General features: G+C 31.7%; 1 protein-coding gene across 3 annotated transcripts in view; it reads right to left on the bottom strand.

Moving 5' to 3' along the window:
* Positions 1-15,775, bottom strand: part of LOC111627401 (retinol dehydrogenase 12-like) — a 31,015-nt gene extending 15,240 nt beyond the window's left edge. Inside the window, exons 1-7 of one of the 3 annotated variants that reach the window (XM_023370965.1) lie at positions 15,389-15,775; positions 14,382-14,519; positions 11,234-11,425; positions 7,085-7,243; positions 5,767-5,886; positions 3,996-4,203; positions 1,987-2,846 (exon numbers count right to left, since the gene is read on the bottom strand). In XM_023370965.1, coding sequence (XP_023226733.1) covers positions 2,840-2,846; positions 3,996-4,203; positions 5,767-5,886; positions 7,085-7,243; positions 11,234-11,425; positions 14,382-14,519; positions 15,389-15,467 — 903 coding nt within the window. In that variant the 5' untranslated portion in view covers positions 15,468-15,775 and the 3' untranslated portion in view covers positions 1,987-2,839. Of the gene's footprint in view, positions 1-1,986; positions 2,847-3,995; positions 4,204-5,766; positions 5,887-7,084; positions 7,244-11,233; positions 11,426-14,381; positions 14,523-15,388 lie in introns of those variants that run through there. The other 2 variants (XM_023370963.1, XM_023370964.1) reach the window with 2 other exon arrangements.
* Between the last annotated feature and the right edge of the window lie 2,468 nt (positions 15,776-18,243).

Raw genomic sequence — 18,243 nt, 5'->3', positions numbered from 1 at the left:
CATTGGCCGCGCGACGGGCCCGCTGCACCTGAATGGCTGGGGGTGGCCGCGTGGCGCGGCGCGCTCAATCTGTGTGGCCGATGGGGGCCGCCCGGAGGGCCCGTCATGCGCAGTGAGCTCCTCGGCCTAGCATGGCTCAAGTATGAGTTCCGAAGTGTTTCTACAGAGCGACCTGGCGGGCCGGTGAGGAGAGAAGTGGATCGGCGCCTGCTGGGACTGGGGTTCGATCCCCGGCTGAGGTAAGAGGTGTAATAAATAATAGATATTTGTATTTACAGGCAACAGATGGCGACTCCTGAAGGCTGCAGGCGGGAGACTCGGGCCGCCGGCCGCGTGCCAGGGGGAGACGCGCGCTGGGGGCTAAGGAAGGGGGAGTTGACGATTTTTTTTCAACACTGAGATGGGGAAAACCGAAAAAAAAAATTTCGGCCACGTGACGCCGTCCCTTTTGGGCTCGGAGTCACGTGACCGGATGTGACGTAGGCGCATCTTTGGAGGGCTATATCTCGCTTAGGGTCGCCCGTACGGGCATGGTCCTTTTGACTTTTCTGCTCGCACAGGGGGGCTCTACAATTTGGGGGGGACGAAATTTTGCTACATTTGTCCTAGAATCTTGCCTATAAACTTACGTTATAACTATCGATTTGACTTTTCTTCCAGTAGTTTAAATTATTTAAATTATTTAGTTAAAATTATAATTATTAAACTTATCAAGAGATGGCGCCTAACGCCTAACTCTAATGCCAAATTGTCTTATAAATCATTAATATTATAGCCGTTTCTAGCCCGATAATATTCGTCATTGGTTGTGTCAGTGGCGTGTCGTCCTTGGAAGCAGTGGAAACGCCGCTTCCCTTGTATTTTCTAAAATATGAAAATAATCGCACAATATGTATTTATATTTGAACGTATCTTATTACAATTTCTACATGTGAAAAAACGATAAGATTGCTATTGTATATTTGAATATCAGTGGCGGAATGGAAGCGCTGTATTGTTGAATACGGGACAGCTTTCAAGCAGCCAGGTTATAGGCATTCGCGCATGAGCTTTACAGAATACCAACCTCACGCGGTTTAGTTGGTGGAAGTTACACACCGAAATATCATATAACGCTTCCAATGAATCCAGAGCTGTTACCCGCCTGCCTGCTTCATATTTGGCCACCCTCGCCCCATTATGTGAATTGCGAGTAGATTTATAACCTAATCCAACCGATAGGAGTTTACAGGTATGTTTTTATGATAGTTCTGTATAGTTGACAGGAGTTTTAAAAAAATCCATTAAAATACTTGATATATTTATTCTGCACTCCCATCTTGTATTACAGATTTCAATGTTAAACTAGTGATATTACGATTTCGTATGTCCCATCTACAAGGGGATGCAGGAATAAACGTGTAGAATTCTTGTACAATGTTAAAAAAATGAACTGTTACTTTGGCAGCTTCATTTAACTAAATTTAATGAATGAGACGCATAAGGTACTGAAAAAGCTATAGAATTTATATTCCTTAAATTTACGATTTATGTATGTATCCGTTGTCATAAAAATTTGTCTTTCCACTTCTTTCCCAAGACTACAAATATTCAAGTTCAAAGTAATCGGTTTCGACTTATTTCTACTTAAGAAGTAGTTAAATAATTAAGAGATTATGGAATTAGGGACATAAATAAAACCCTGCTGAAAGAGCCGGAATTTTACTTAAAAGCTTAACCGAACCAATCCCAAGCCGAGTACAGTGGGGACTGATTTCTTCATAATATTAAATGTAATAAAAGCAGAAATTTTTCCAGTTCAATGAGAGTGACCGAAAAGTTGTAAATTTTGGAAATTTTCGTAGGCACCACCTGGTCGTAAAACGAATTAATTAGAAAACAAATGACGGACAATCTATTAACATTAGTAAATAATATAAAATAAATATTGAAAATTATAACAAGATAGTTACGGCTAATAACATCTATTAATTTAGATATATATCTGTGACCGAAGGGTCGGCACCTCTTTGGTGCCCTGTCAGGATGACACCACCGCGTCTCGGCGGACACGGAAGCCACGTTATTTATGTCACGCGAGCGGTCGGGTAACGAGCGATCAGAGTCGAGATAGAAGGAGAGACAGTACACCGGAAGTGATTAACGTAACAAATGTTTAATGGGTAATGATAGGGAATACATATCTTATAGTACGTTGATAGTAAAGTTCGAAAGTAAAGTTAACTGAGCGTGCTCGAGAGAGAGAGTTTACAATTCATACGCGTGGCGATAAATACCTTTTTTGATATCTTGATCTGGATCCAGTCGGTAAGACAGAAAGTGCGGGAAGGTAGTGTTAAGTCCAATAGTCCAATAGTTCTTTTCCTTTGATATTAGGCGATTCTTGATATTAGACGATTTTTGATATTTCCAAGCGAAGAGGTATGTATCCCAAGGAGCACAGATATTACGTAGAAGTAATCCGATGGAAGAACTGGCGACGACTGACTCACCTTGTTGTTCTTGTCTAATGTTGAATTGTTAAAATCGCTATACTAGGTCGAAAGGTGATGAGAAAGTGTCTTTATTAGGCCTGAGAACTTAACAGATGTTTAACTCCCAGGTGTAACAGTTGACAGTTATTGAACAAAAGTATAGCTGTACTGTGATCTTATGACACCGTGGAATGAAAGTAGGACTACGATGTGATCTTATGATGAGATGATATAAACACATCCGAATTCGGATCCTCGCATATCTATATGTTTTTCATCAAAGCAAGAATTGGCATTTAGAGCACAATATGCGCCAATTGTGCATAAAATTAAAAACTTCAAACTATGAACCAAATATTGATGTGTTAGCTTCTAAAATTGAATCACAATGGAGTCACTAAAGTTTAAATATTGTAATTTTTTATAATATTTTTATATAGTGTGTATTTTATAGTTAAATAAAAATGTGTTAATGTGCAATAAATTTTATAATTTTATTTTAGTGGCACGCATAGTGTCCAGTATTTTCAATTATATGTTTTATGGCACGCCAATGCATTTGGGTTGCCGACCGCTGGCCTAGACCATCACTGACGCAATTAACCGATTGCTCCTGGAAGTCGGCTTCTTACAGAAACAGCTTCCCTATCATCAAATGTCACTGCATGCCACTGGTTGGTGTATAGCTTTAAAATATATCGGGTTTAATGATGATGTTTGTTCATTTTCATATAGTTTCGTTTTAAAAAGGACTTAGTTTAACTTGATAGACATTTAACATACTTTTACGGAATATACGGAAATATATACTGAATATCAAAAAACAAAATCCAAGAGAAACGTGATCAATATTACATGGTTATAAGACCATAAGTGGCTAATATACCGTTGTTATTCAGAATAATGCATATAGTGCACAGTTTGTACACATCATAATGATGCAGTTACTACATATCAGTCTGTTTCACTTACTGGTATGTTTTCTATGTCTGTTTTTGATGGGAAAATGCTACACTTCTTTATTTTCCACAATTATTAAACATGCTTATGAAGAGCTCCGCTCAATTATAATTGATGCTTAAATTCAAGGAAACAACCTAAAAAGTTCTTTTTTTATAGTATGGACTTCAACGAATTTTTGGATATTTTAAAATCCACATATAGTGTTTAAAGCAAGAATATCTTTAAACATCTCATATAGTATGACTCGTGGAGGACAATTTAAGAACGGAATTATATCAAAACTGACTTTTATGTGTTAAAAATATAGAATATTTTTATTTGTATTCATTAGTATACGAATAAAAAGAAATGTTAGTACTAAAAATAACAGGAGACGTTAATGATATTAACGACTCCTGTTGATACGATTTTAATTAACTGAATTAGTGCGAATTTTCAATTCGTTTAAAATTAGTCCATATCCCATAGACTAATTTTAATGGAAAGTTCTTATTGAGGAACTCTTATACTATAATATATATTTACATTAAAGCGGTATATTTTTCGATTTGTACTTACTCATAAAAATGACCTGATTCTTTTGCGAGTTCCTCGGCAACAGCGCAATAAATCGTCGTTTGTGCTCCTTGTTTTGATGATTTGAAAAACAACTTCGAAACTATATAAAAAGCTATCCTGTAATGCAATCCCGACGATTCTTTTAAATATCGCCCTAATTTAGTGTCTACTACTCCTGGATGAAGACAATACGTTGTTACATTTGTGCCTGAAAAAAATAATAAAAATCTTTCATACAAATATTAAAAATTTAAATTTATAATTTGAATGAACGAATGAATACTTTATTTGACAATAATTAAATACATCAAAGAGGTGAACAAAACAAAAAGAATCCTCTATCTCAAACTATTTAGTTTGAGTTAGAGGATTCTTAGAGGATTCAAACCTCTTATTAAATTTAAACAAATCACAAAAGTTTGAGTTTGAGTTACCGCGCAACATTCTTATGTACTCGCCGTACATATCATTTCTATAGTTACAAAACATATTAAAACACCATTCCCTATATCTACATGGCTAATTACAGATTGTACACACAGAAGCACCTCCCCTTGATATAACACAATTAAGCATCACTATCTGTTTCTTCATCACAATAGAGTATCTACTATCTGTTAGATAACCTGCCATGAATTTATAATTTATTAAATGTGTTGTATGTACTGTACTTAATTATGAATTTTAGCAAGCTCGTCTTTTTCATAATATAATTTTAATATATTATTTTAGCTAAAAATTTAAAAATTTCATGTCTAAAAAAGATGGTCGGATAGTAGAATATGATGGATATGGTTCTCATCCTTACAAATTTTCATGGGTGTCATTCCATTGTGAATCTACGGAAATCATGATGGGATTGAAATAATAATCTATCTTAATTAATTAATTAATTAATGAACTTGGGGAAAAGAAATTAAAAAAGCAAATAATCACATTCAATTAGACGAATTTTTTGAAAGCGAATTCATTTGTTGTACTGTACATTTGAGTAACGATGCTTATTGATTCACTTGTTAACGAGAGGCATTTTAGACAATTGGATCGGTCTCAGTTAAGCCCTTTTTTTAGGAGAGGGTTTAATTCATACTGAGGTCGTCACGAATGAAGTATGGAGAACGATGAAATTCTCTACCGATGGTAACAATAGATCACTATTAATCATAATAAATAATAGGGACTACATAATATTCGAATCTAATTTCTCACAGAAATTGGATTGTTAGGTAACGTGCAGCTTGTGGTTTCGTGAAATAATAGACTTTTCTTTTACAAAATTTGAGTGATACAATCGCTCAAATTTTGAGTGTTTTCGTATATAAGATGTAATAAGATTATTTCAGAGTTAAAACTTAATTTTGAAAATTATTTTTCTGCCATACATTAATAAGATTCATAATATATCTAATAACAAATTATATTTTCTCATTGGAAATGCAAATATTATTTAATATTCCTACTTCAATGAATCACTTGTACAGGATGTAGACATGAAAATTCTATAAATCCTGAAAACAATTCTCTAGAACTGGTATGAAAGAAAGAGCTACTTGCCTAATATTCTGTTAAAGACGTGTTTTTAAGAAGAAAGGCCGAATAAAACAGAAAAAATATCGATATTTTATTTTCCTCATTATTTAAAAAAATATATTTCAAAAGTGCTTTTCGTTGCTGTAGAACAAAAGTCCTCTCTTAGCTACGCTATTACTCTATTATTATATTTTTGTTTTATCAGTGATAAGTAGAGAAATAATTGAAATATTTATATTACCTTCTAAACGTTTGGCTAATTCGCGTGTAAAATAAATATTGGCCAATTTACTCTGACAATATACTGGTATGGGTTTATAATTCTTCTCGGAGTTTAAATCGTCAAAATTTATCTTTCCATCTGAAATGAAAGAATCAAAATAATATCTTAATTTTATATTAATATATTGAACAAACTCACAAATGCTACACAATATACAATATTCAGTTTTCAGTTTGAATATGCACATGTGTAAGATTATCACACCAATTCGTCAACATTCTACTGTACAATGCAATATAAACCTTATTAATAATACAGATTATGCTAGACATGGGCAAATGCGGCTCTTTTTGAGTTACATGCGACTCTTGCTGAAAATGTTAATTTTTGCTTTTTATTATTATCTTTACAATTTTATTTCCACAATTTTGTGAAAATATGTTTATTAAAAAAATTTAATATTTGTTTTATATTATATTTATATTATATAATAAAATCGCGGTACAGAACTGCGGTACAAAATAAAAAAAGTAGAGAACTGTGGCTTCCATGCATTTTGCAAAACCTACATTTCGGCTCCCAGTGAACTTTTGCTTGCCCACCTCTGGATTATGCTGTCTACAAGATGCTTGTGTTTTAACATAAGAATGGCTAATGAGTTAAGAAAAATTTAATGAAATTTCTTCACGCTTATTCATTCGTCATCATAAATAAACACTTTCTCGACAATGTAGCACTTCCTGTCTTGCCTCGGTCGTTCCCAGAGTCGCACCGAAACGGCCTCCATATGTAACTTTCAAGTCTGTGTCTTCCGCAATTCAGTTTTTTTCCTCGAGAGTGAGATCCTTCGCAGAAATGCGAACCCATCTCCTCACGCACCGCCGAGACATTTAGCAGTAGACACCGCCGAGCGCTCTTTACTGCTAAATTACACGGAGTATCTTGCACAGTATAATATTTTAATTATCATAGAAAAATGAGCCTATTTAGTTTATGGATAAGCTAATTTTAATGAATATGATTGCGGTTTCATCGTTATTTTATCATACATTTGCATAAAAGTTCCGAGAGGAATGTATTTCTTCCAACGAAAGAATTCATTCATCAATCTTAATTTTGTATAGACAATATTTTTTAGAACCAGAAGAAATTTCTGTAATGTTACGTGGATAAAACGAAGCTTCATTTTCGGACGAATTGGCACATTCATATTTTACATCTACTTAAAATATTGTTAATTTTTAAAAATTTATCCTAAAAATGTTTATTGTAAAATGTTTTAATTTATAAAACTCTTAATGTTATTAAAAATAGAACATATTAGATATCAACATACATTTATAAGCCATTGATGAAACATTAATGATTCGTGCAGGAGCTGAATTTTTAATGCGATCCAAAAGTAATAAAGTCAAAAGAAAATGCCCTAAATGGTTTACACCGAATTGCATTTCATATCCTTCTTGAGTTTTCTGGAACGGAGTAGCTCCTAACCCTGTTTATAGAAAATACACAGTATATTGAGTAAAATGTTCATTTATTATTGTTATTTTGACAGCACAAGAATAATATTTTTATCACAAACATTATTCAGAATGCAAGAAGTATAACACTCCGTTAAAGAATTTAACGTTAAGATTTCAAAAATAAAACCTTGCATTGCAAATTGCAGAAGAGATTTGCAATTATTTGAGAATTAATTTTAACAGATTATAATCACTATTAAAAAAAAATACTTCACAAATTGTAAGATTGAGAAGCGAACTCTAATAGCAATGAAAAGATTTCATAATAAAATCACAGCTTATTACAAATGTTCTTCACTTAAAAGTTACTTCTTACAATTGATTTATCAAGTTTCTTTGCATTTCGTAATAAGACACTGTTCTGTATTAATGCGAAAATTTTTCCATATTTTATCACATGTTTCTATAAAATGTTTAGAAGTTGTTCCATTTGATCATTTCCTAATGCAAATACGAACTGACCTAGCGTATTCAATATAATGGCAAACATTACAAATGGATAAAGAACGACAGAGAATGTATTCAGAGAAAGTTAAAGAGACAAGTACTTCATTAAGCAAGAATGCACTAAGCATTTTCTAGGAAAACTGAGCTTCACGGGGTAGATTGTCCTGTTTTGGCTTGACGCAAAGACACAAATGTAGTGATATGCTTCTAACATTCTCGGCCGATTGCAGAGACAGAGTTTACATTAAAATGCATGATTTATTCAAAAACCTTTTTCAAAATGTCCATATTTACACAATTTTAAATGGAACTGCGTGTTTAAATGTAATAAAGGAAAATTAACTAAGCTATTTTTCCCATCTCAAGAAGAAAATTTTCATTTCTCTCGTTCCACAATTATAACTAGACTTAAAATTTTAAATAGTACCTGGGACATGTAAACACGGGAGTGAATCATGCACTATGAATGTTCAAATGTAATGGAAGAACTAGCCGACTCACTATCTTGGGGGATAATAATACATTTCAGCGGATGGAATCTACAGTAATGAGTTATTCGGAGGATAAAATCCACTTAGTAATGGAGAGACGGAGATGGACTTTTCGAACTTAAAAGAGTGACTCATCGTCAACCCTATGGTGCCCCTCGCTTCTGATGTCACAGACGGGGAAGCACTCGGATTAGGAGGTCAACGACCAATTTTGGTCCAAGGACTTAGAAAAAACAGAGTCTAAAAACTGCGAGACAGGAAAGACCCACAGTCGTCTCCACCCTTCAACCTCCATTCAAACCGCCTGGATGTTGTCTTCTCCGCAAAATCGCGTAAGTACCGAGGCCAAGACTCCCATCTATGAGTAAGTATCTCATCTTTCGGGCCGCGGAGATTAGAACTTGGGTATGATGTAGAGTGCGATTCTGAAATGAACATTGTACAATTAGACCTAGTTTAACATATAAGTATTGTATGTCTGTATCAGTAAGTCGGAAGTATCATTCATATATAGAATTGAGTGAGTCTGTAGAAGTTAGTCCAGTAATTAAATGTTGTTTGTTGTTTTATCAGTAATGATTTAAGTTGCTAATTACTTCCTTAATCCCACTACACGACGCCGACTGAGTCAGTTGGCTGTAGTTCAGATCGGAAGCCTTACAGACAGATGAATTATGTGATAATGCTTTTCTATTACTCTAGAAAAAGTATCACAACAATTTTCAATGTCAAATTTATGAGAATGAAAGGCTAACATTCTAATTGAAAATATTAATGAAATGGAAGAAAATAAATTGCCTTATCCACCAGAAAAACTTGTACAATTGATTTTTAATGTAAAACTTGTTTTGATTGATTTTTAATGTTTGTAAATGAAATTTGGAAAAAGAAAATTCATTCGTAAATTTTATTTTGAACCGATCGCTAATAGCTGAAATTTTGAAATGATTACGCAAAAGGCATTATACTCGTATAATCTGTCGGTCACTATTGATATTTCTGACAGTAAAAATTTCACGAAAATTAAATTTAATTAACAACGTTTAATTAACGGTTACATGCAATATCGGATCGGATACGATTTATCTCTGTGTCTTATTTTTCATGTTGTCTACGATATTCAAAAATCACCGAAATTGGAGAAAAATAATTAAGTGAATTTTCTTGTTAACTTCGTTCAAATAATAAAATTAAAAAACCTCTGACAAGTAAATTAACATGATTTAATTTACGATAAATCTACGTATGAATATCATAAAAGAACTTTTTGTGCCTTATGATTAGCTAATTGTAGAAATATAGCACCTACGCTGGAACAGATTTGACTGTTTTGGCTGAAATGTGGCTGCCACAGAAGAATTGGTCACTCTCTCTATACAGACTCTCTATCCCTAGTTAAGTGCCTAATTGAAATTATGAAATGACAAAAAAAAATGGAATAAGACATTACATTAAAAAAGTAAGAGCGAGCGCCATACAAATATATAATGCCAGCGTTAACGCTGGTATTATATATTTGTATGGATTTATATTGCATGATCAAGCGTTTGCGAAAGTGGTCCTGGTAGTGAGTTTCTCGCCAAGCGAGGAATAAAAAAACCGTAGAGATTATTATGTAAGAACATTACCAAACGCTCATACTATCTAATCTCAATTCAAAAGTTATGGTGATGATCAAAAACTAGGAATTCACGGTTTATTCGCACTAGTTCATGAGTACAAAAATAGGAATTGCACATGTGCGCCAGATACCCTTGACAAGTTTCAGGAATTCAACAACAATAATGCCGGAAATTAATCAAATTATTGGATTCCTATTGGATTTACTAATTATATATAATTTCATTTTGTTTTTTTTAAATCAAACAAACTTTCGTCCTCTACGAGAACGTCAGAGTCATCGAGAGATTGTATATGGCCCGGCCATTTTAGTCATTATTTTTTAAACAGATAAAATACGTGGAACGTTTCCCTATCAATAAAACGCAGTATTAAAGATTTTATATTCTGTTAGTAAAAATAATAATCATTTTTATTTGTATACATTTTTGTTACAAACAAAAATGATCGTTTGTAAACAATCATTTTTGTTTGTAACAACACGGTTTCGACAACAAAAACAATCATTTTATAATGATAGACACCACTACGGACCCCTACGTTTTCTTCAGGCCCGAGAAAAATCCCCAGCTCTCCCATATCAACAGCCCTGAAGAATATTCATAAAATAAGTTATCCGCAATTACTTTTGTATTTAAGATTTTGATTTAGTAATTCAGAAAATATAAAATCAAATAGAAAGAGATACATTAGGTGAAGGTAAAATATTTATAAGAACGTATAAAACAATAAGCAAATTGTCTCTTATAATAAGAATATAAGAAATCACTTTTCTTATGTGTTTTTTTGGGGTTTTTCTTTTAGGTTTTAGGTGTTGAATACGCGTTCAAATTTATTACCAACAGTTACTGTTCACCCTGCCTGTTTATACAAATATTTTGATTTTATATATTAAATTTCAAATTATAACAACAATAAAAAATTCGTATATCTTGTGAAATTCTGTAATTGTACTCGCACACGACGTCATAATATATCTAGGACATAGCATGTCATACTGGTCTTAATGTATCGTGGCAATTTGCTTAGAACACTTGGAATTCTCAAGAAACTTTCTTCTTTTTCCAGGTTGAGTCGTCCTGCTATTATAAGATTGCCATTTCGATCAAATATTTCGTATATGATTTCCGAATAACTGAACGAGACTAATTATGTAGTATTATTACAACAGTGAAAGTGCTACTAAATTACAGAAAATATAATTCATTTTGTTCATTCATTAGGTAAAGATGGAGAAAATATATCTGTATTTTTGTATAAGTAGTAATTACTATATCATAAAGAAAATTAGATATATAATATAACGTTGTACAAATATCATCAAAAATTAAATAAATGGCGAATATTAAATGTTAATAATTTGAAATACAGTTTGATGAAAAACAAGAAAGGAAACTTTACCTGCATTATTGATGAGAATATGTATTTGTGGTTCGGATTTCAGTACTTCTTCGGAAAAACTACGAATAGAATTGAATGAAGCAAGATCGAGTTGCATAAATTTGATATTGATATTTCCGGTAATAAACTGAATATCTTTAACCGCATCTTTTCCTTTCTTTACATCTCGACAGGCGAGTATAATTGATGCACCTAGAAATTTTTCAGTTAAATTCTTAAAATCTTAATAAACAGTTTATTAAAATCAGTGTTTTTTAATTTGATAGTAAACTCGAAAACAGATCTGTACAGGTTAAAAAGATTGATTTTTCCGCTCAGAATTAAAAAGTTCATTAAAATCAATTTTGGTTTCCTTTACAAAGTGATTTTGAACGTGACAAGTATATAAATCGTAAATAAAACTTAGGCATACAAGTTTTAATTATTTCATATTATAAATATTATGTAATACTACAAGCCAACTAATGCCATATGTCATCGAGCTAGAAGACGGCTATAATACTAATAATTAGTGATGTTGTTTGTTATATAATAATCTAGATTTATTTAAAGCTATATTCACTCTAAAATACACAAAATACTTTATTTTACTATTATTGAAAATTCTAAAAAAATATTCAATATAACTTACAGTATTAAGATACAAATAACATATGAATAACTGAAAAAAAAGATTAAATTATGGTTAATATTTTTATTTGAAATTTAATATTTAGGTTTCAGACATTAGACTCTGCAAGACAGTATCATTCATCCAGTTTTTAGTTCATCATTTTCTATCCAGTTAGATAAAAATATAACATTCTAGGTAAAGATCGGACATTACAATGAATTAAGCAACTAAATGAATTATTTTTTTATATATGGAAAGCTTAGTTTCAGTTATGGAAGAAGACCCAATTACACAGAAAAAACATAATCATATTTATAAAATAAAGTGTCTGTATTTATTCATAATTTCCGACCTCTTTTCAAATATATGCTAATTTTTTACACAATTTTTTAAATTTTATAATGTTTTTAGTATTTATTTTACTAATACAAAAGCTATGGGCATCGTCATTTATAGCCACTCTGAGGCTATATTTCATGAACTCAATAGTATTGTCAATTATTGTAAGAAACACGAAAATCAAGTGAACAATTTTTAAAATTTGTTATTTTATGTTTAAAAGAAAGTTGTTATTCTACAATTTACTAAAAATATTTCTATTATTAAAAAAAATACTTTTGGTTTTATTAAATCTGTATTCAGAGGGATGAATTTTCATAATAAAATTAATGATATACAACACAAAAACTTTTTGTAGGCCTATACTAAATTTTTCATTGTGTTTATTAAATTTTTTCTATAAGTGAAACAGAACATTTCTGTAAAGCCTAGGAATTTCTAGGATATGGAAGTGTAAAGGTGGTTATTATCATTATTGTTGCTCCTAGTCCCAATGTTGCTGTCCTTACGACTTATCTAATTAGATCCAAAATTTTCTCCTAAAAACCAATAAATTAACCTAAGAATTCCAAGGTTTATTTATTTTTCTATTAAGCAGAATGTTCAGAATAAATTGTTTCTTAAGATAATTTTATGATTGCAAAACGGGGTTTTTCACGTGAGAAATTTCTACAGATTACATGCCGAATCTGCTGAAAATGACGAGGAATATGGAATATATATATATAATTTTTCTAATATTCTTAATAAGCAAACAAAGCATGTGAATCTTTCTATCCTTTAACTTCATTCATTATATCAGGTAATCAAATGAATACTGTCGTTTATGAAACGTGAATAAAAATGCTTGTATTTTTTTATTAAAATCATTTTCTTTATCATAATATTTACCTTCACATTTCATTTCACTTTCTAAACAGGAGGACAGTTTGAAAATATCATTTTTATAAATGATTCCTGAAAAAAAATCTTCATCACGAGTACTTGAATGTTAGTCAAATCTTCACAGCAGATTCGTATACAATGAGCAGCTACAAATTACATGACAAATTAAGACGAAAACAGCCATATTTGGTGAATCTTCAAGGTGTTTTTGCTTTTACAAGATAACGCTCACCCACACATTACAGCAATTACAAGAATAATGCAATTGGGATGGGAGCTCATCTTTCCTATTCTGCTGACTAAATCTGTCAAATTACCATATTTGTTTTTTTTTTATCTTTGGATAATCATATGTATGAAAAACAATTTACAAATATTCAGCTATAAGAGATGAAATAACTCAATTTTTAAAGTTAAAAATGATATTCTCAAACTGTTCTCCATTGGGAGAGTGTAAATGAATGTGAAGGTAAATATTTTGATGAATAAAATTATTTTAAACAAAAAAAATCAAGCTTCTTCCAACACATTGCAAAAATCCAGCAACGAGTTGCTTAACTTTCCCGGCAACATTTGGTGGCGCCATCTGCTATCATATTTTATTTTAAAAACATGTATTTTTAACTACGAGGTATTATAAAACGGCAAAAAACTTAACTTTCAGGGTAAGGATGGGTTTTATAAAAAATTGTAAATGCTAATAACGAGTAAAATCGTCTTTAAGTATGACCCCATCAGAAATACAAACGACCCCTATTATCTCCCCATCCCCTAGACCTTTAACCACCAAAATTTAATAGCATTAATTCCCTTAAACAAGCCTCCATGCACAATTTCAGAAATTTTCGACAAAAAGCACAGGCGTTATTAATTAAGCTTCAAACAAAGTGAACAAAATCATGCCCCTCAACACTAACATCCACACATACAGAAATAAACCCCCGAATATTTTTGCATTTCTCGACATTTGAAAGTGTCCTGAGTCCAAAAATGTAAAACTTGGGGGGTCATTTTTTTGACCGATCGCCGTACTTTCCCTCTGTTATATAGGCTATAACAATCGGAAAAGTATAAACAACATTATTTATTTAGTTATCTAATATTAATTACTGTACTTCAATTCGATAATAAAAAATATTGAGTTTAATTGAGATATAAATTGATTCATGTCATTTAATTAAAATTAAAAGAAAATGTATAAAGAACATTTAAATGAAAATATAATTATCATTTTGTACCCAAAAATATTCTTTAATTAAAAAAATAATTAAAATTTATATATTATGCTTTATACAATATTAATATACAAACCTCTTTTGGACAGATCTATTGCTGTTTCTTTTCCAATTCCTGTGTTACCTCCCGTAATGATAACAGTTTTACCATCCAATCTATTAAAACTATGACAAGATTTTCCAGCTAACCACTTCTTTAATAAAGCAACGCTAGCTGCTGAAATATTACAATAAATATTGTTAACGTTAGAATATATTCGATTTTTGTGCAAAAATTATTTTAAAGGACATTTAGAAAAATCATTTTTTTTTGCATTTTACAACAGATTTTCTGTGGATTTTTCAATAATTAATATAAGTATTCACCATTTTGAATATTTAAAAAACGTAAATGATTGATGCAAACATGAAACATTGAATGCTCTACCTTTTATCAACATATTTTAACGTTTCTCGTTACTATGTTTCATCAAATGATACAATTTTATTGTCCTATAACGTAAATTTTCGTTTGATCCTGTACATAATTTTTTTAAAGTGATGAATGAAGTTTATCATTTTAAAATAATTAAAAGTTAATAAATTGTTTTCAAAGTTTATTTTATAAATTTTGTGAAGTTTATAAGTTTGATTTTTAGGATTCTCTTTAAACACTTCTGTTAATATCCAAAATCAAATTTTATTATCCGGTGTTGAATGATACGTTATCAAATACGAAATAATTTTTTAGAAAAGCAACATTAGTTCAACATTAGATTTAACTTACTAAAATAGCACTGGGCCTCTCTCGATGACATTAAACGTCTCGATAATTTCGAGTTGGAGACATTATTTAGAAGACATCACAAATATACTACAGTAATCTTTTAACGATAGCCTAATTACCATTTATTCTTTTAATACATAAATATTAGACGTCTATTTATCGAGATAACAACTTCTAAAAGGCATATATATTCAGTACAAAGTATATTCTAAATTTAGATACTGACTTGAGATAAAAAAATTGAAATTAAATAAGATTTTCCTCATTATAATTGAATGATTTTTGAAGGTAAAACGTTTAAAGAAATCTTTACTTACCAGTAAGTACAATTATTGTTGTTTGAATGGGATTATTTGCGAAATAGTTCCTAAAATCGAGAGAACGAAAAATATCCATGAGTGTTTAGTTTTTATCTGTAACCTGATTATGTTCCATGTGACTAACTGCAAATAAGATTAAAAAAAGGATCGTCTATCTTTTAAAAATATGATACGTTGCCACTAGATGGAAATACTGGTAAGTCTAGTTTTTGCTAAGTGGAAAAGAAAATACGAAGAAACATTAATGTCTTCATTGCGTAATTATATAATTTTAACATGGTGTGACGTACAAAACCTGTAATGTTAGATACTGTAATTAGTTTTTTTTCTTTTTTTAACAGAAAAACCTCCTAAACAGCGGTAATTAGGATTTATCAAATTTGTTATACAATCCTTTGTAATTTTAAAAAACGAAAATTCTTCATTTAAATCAAATGCCAACACAGAGAAGTTGGATGTGCGATCCAGTGATAAAGCTGGAAAATTTTTTTTTAAATACAGTGAAAACTGCTTAGGCCACCACCTGCATTCGACGGGCACCTGTCAAAACGGGCAAAAATTTTTGGCACCGAATAGTTTATCCATAAAGTCTTCGTATAAGTTACCTGTATTAAACGACCACCCGTGTAACGCGACCGCGGGCATCGATTTTTGGTCCGAAACAACATACAACAACTGTAATAAGCGGCCACTTCCGCGAATATATCAGGTGTTAATGAATTAGTCTAGCAACAAAGGAAATTCATTTCAGTTTGTTCGAAATTGTCCGAAAAACGAAATGCAAAGTGCTGTCGTTAGAAGATCGTATTAAAGTTATCACAACAACAATTAGCAGCGAAGTTTAACTGGGAAAACGAAATTGATTTTACCATAGACCTACAGTATTTTCCTTGGGGGTATAAAATATTGTACACGATACAATTAATCGGCTGATCTCATTGTTTGATAAAATTTATTTTTATTTATTTATTTATTTATTTATTTTGAAGCTCATATACAGTACATGTGCGATAAATAGTTTCTATATCAATCTACCTTATTTCCACGATATTTTTAGAAAAATAATATCCAAGTAATTTTCGCACGCAAAATATTCAAAAAAAAAAACAATAAACGCATTAATGCAAAAATCAGTTTTACAGGCAACCTCCCTTTTTCGATTCCGCAATGACAATCGCGGAATGTAATGAAATAGTATAATAAGAAAAAATAATAAAATCGTTTTATTATTAACTAGCATACCCCGCCATATCAATAGATAGAAGATGAACTGCTTTAGTTCATCCTCACAGAAAAGCATAATGCCTCACAGGAAAGCAAACTTAGGGCGTCGTACCATCTGTTGGACATAAAAGCCTTAGCCCTAGATGATATGTTTTAATTTATATAAATGTTTAACGGAATAATCTACAGCCTATGTCCACCCTGAAGTTCCATTCTAAATATTGGTGAAAGAATTTTTGAAATCGGATGAGTAGTTTCGGAGATTACCCGCTACATCCAAACTTACAAACATTACCTCTTTATAATATTAGTACTGTATAGATTAATAGTTTTTCTAATTGTACTTAAGAAAATATTAAAAAATACAGTATTTTTAAAGTAAGATTAAACTAACGAACACCAAAACCAAAGTGATGGAAAGATACCATACGCTTGTATATCGATGACGTAATACACGTAACTGAGGAGCGAACGAAAACAACCGAGTTGAATTAAGTCGGAAAAAAGTGTGCATTATAATCGAGAAAATGCGACTATTGTATTAATTTTTAAAATATTGATATTAAATCTGTCTTATAAAATCACAACTCGTGTAAATCGAGTTATCCGATAAGAATAAAATACAATATCAATATAGCCATATGGATGAAAAAATTCGCTTATTTTTGCTCACCTCGAGTTTTGCATAGTAGAAATGGCTAAAAAGTGCGCAAAATACGTACGGAAATACGGTATTACAGCACCACCTGTATTGGACGACCACCTGTCTAAAAGACCACTTTTTTGAAGGAACCGTGGGTGGTCGCCATAGACAGCTTTTACTGTATATAAATAAAAATGTTTGTTTGTTGGTTCGTTATACACTCCTAGGCCGTTCGACCAATTGCAGCGAAACTCAGTAGTTACGTTCAAATACTTCTAACTTGGATCATGTCCTACATTCCATCCCAAAATATTGATTGCATTTTTATAAATCAATTAATTTTTATTTACATCCGAATTTTCTGAGCTACACATAGCGCCGTCTATTAGCAAAAAAGTTAACAAAATAGTTAACTAAATATAATTCTTACAAAAAATGAAATAATTTAAAATATATATATATATATATATATCTACGCAGGCAAGTGCTATGTGCTACCTGTCGCAGTAATGGTACATCTCTCTATATATACATATATCACTGAATCTCTGCGACGAAATAGATGTGCCATTACTGCGACAGGTAGCGCACAGCGCTTGCCTGCGTATAGTAGTAGCGTTTTGCTCCTATACATCATACTTTTCCTGTTAGCAATAGAGTCGTGCCGGTTAATATCTAACTCCGTCCGAGGGAAAATTTTTGTATTGAAATAACGTGACTTACAGTACAAATCGGAAGTTCATATATAGGTAATCTGGTCCTTTACGATTTCTATGTCTGGTCTTGATTTTCATCTAACTCCATTCTCGAGATTAAGGAAGGACAGCGACAGACAGACGACAGTGGAAATTTATAGGTCTACAATTTTTTTCAAATTGCAGTCCAATAAGTACCTTCCAGTAACCGAGTGGATAAAACCACCAAACATCGGTAATCGGTCGTGGGTTCGTGCATGGACTGGTCAGTGGCGTTTTCCGGGTTTACT

The sequence above is a fragment of the Centruroides sculpturatus genome, unplaced genomic scaffold (genome assembly GCF_000671375.1).
Source record: "Centruroides sculpturatus isolate CEXI.00-Female unplaced genomic scaffold, Cexi_2.0 scaffold434, whole genome shotgun sequence".
In the NCBI taxonomy this organism is placed as follows: Eukaryota; Metazoa; Arthropoda; class Arachnida; order Scorpiones; family Buthidae; genus Centruroides; species Centruroides sculpturatus.
Note: the sequence above shows the minus strand (reverse complement) of the source record. Positions and strands in the feature narration are given on the sequence as shown.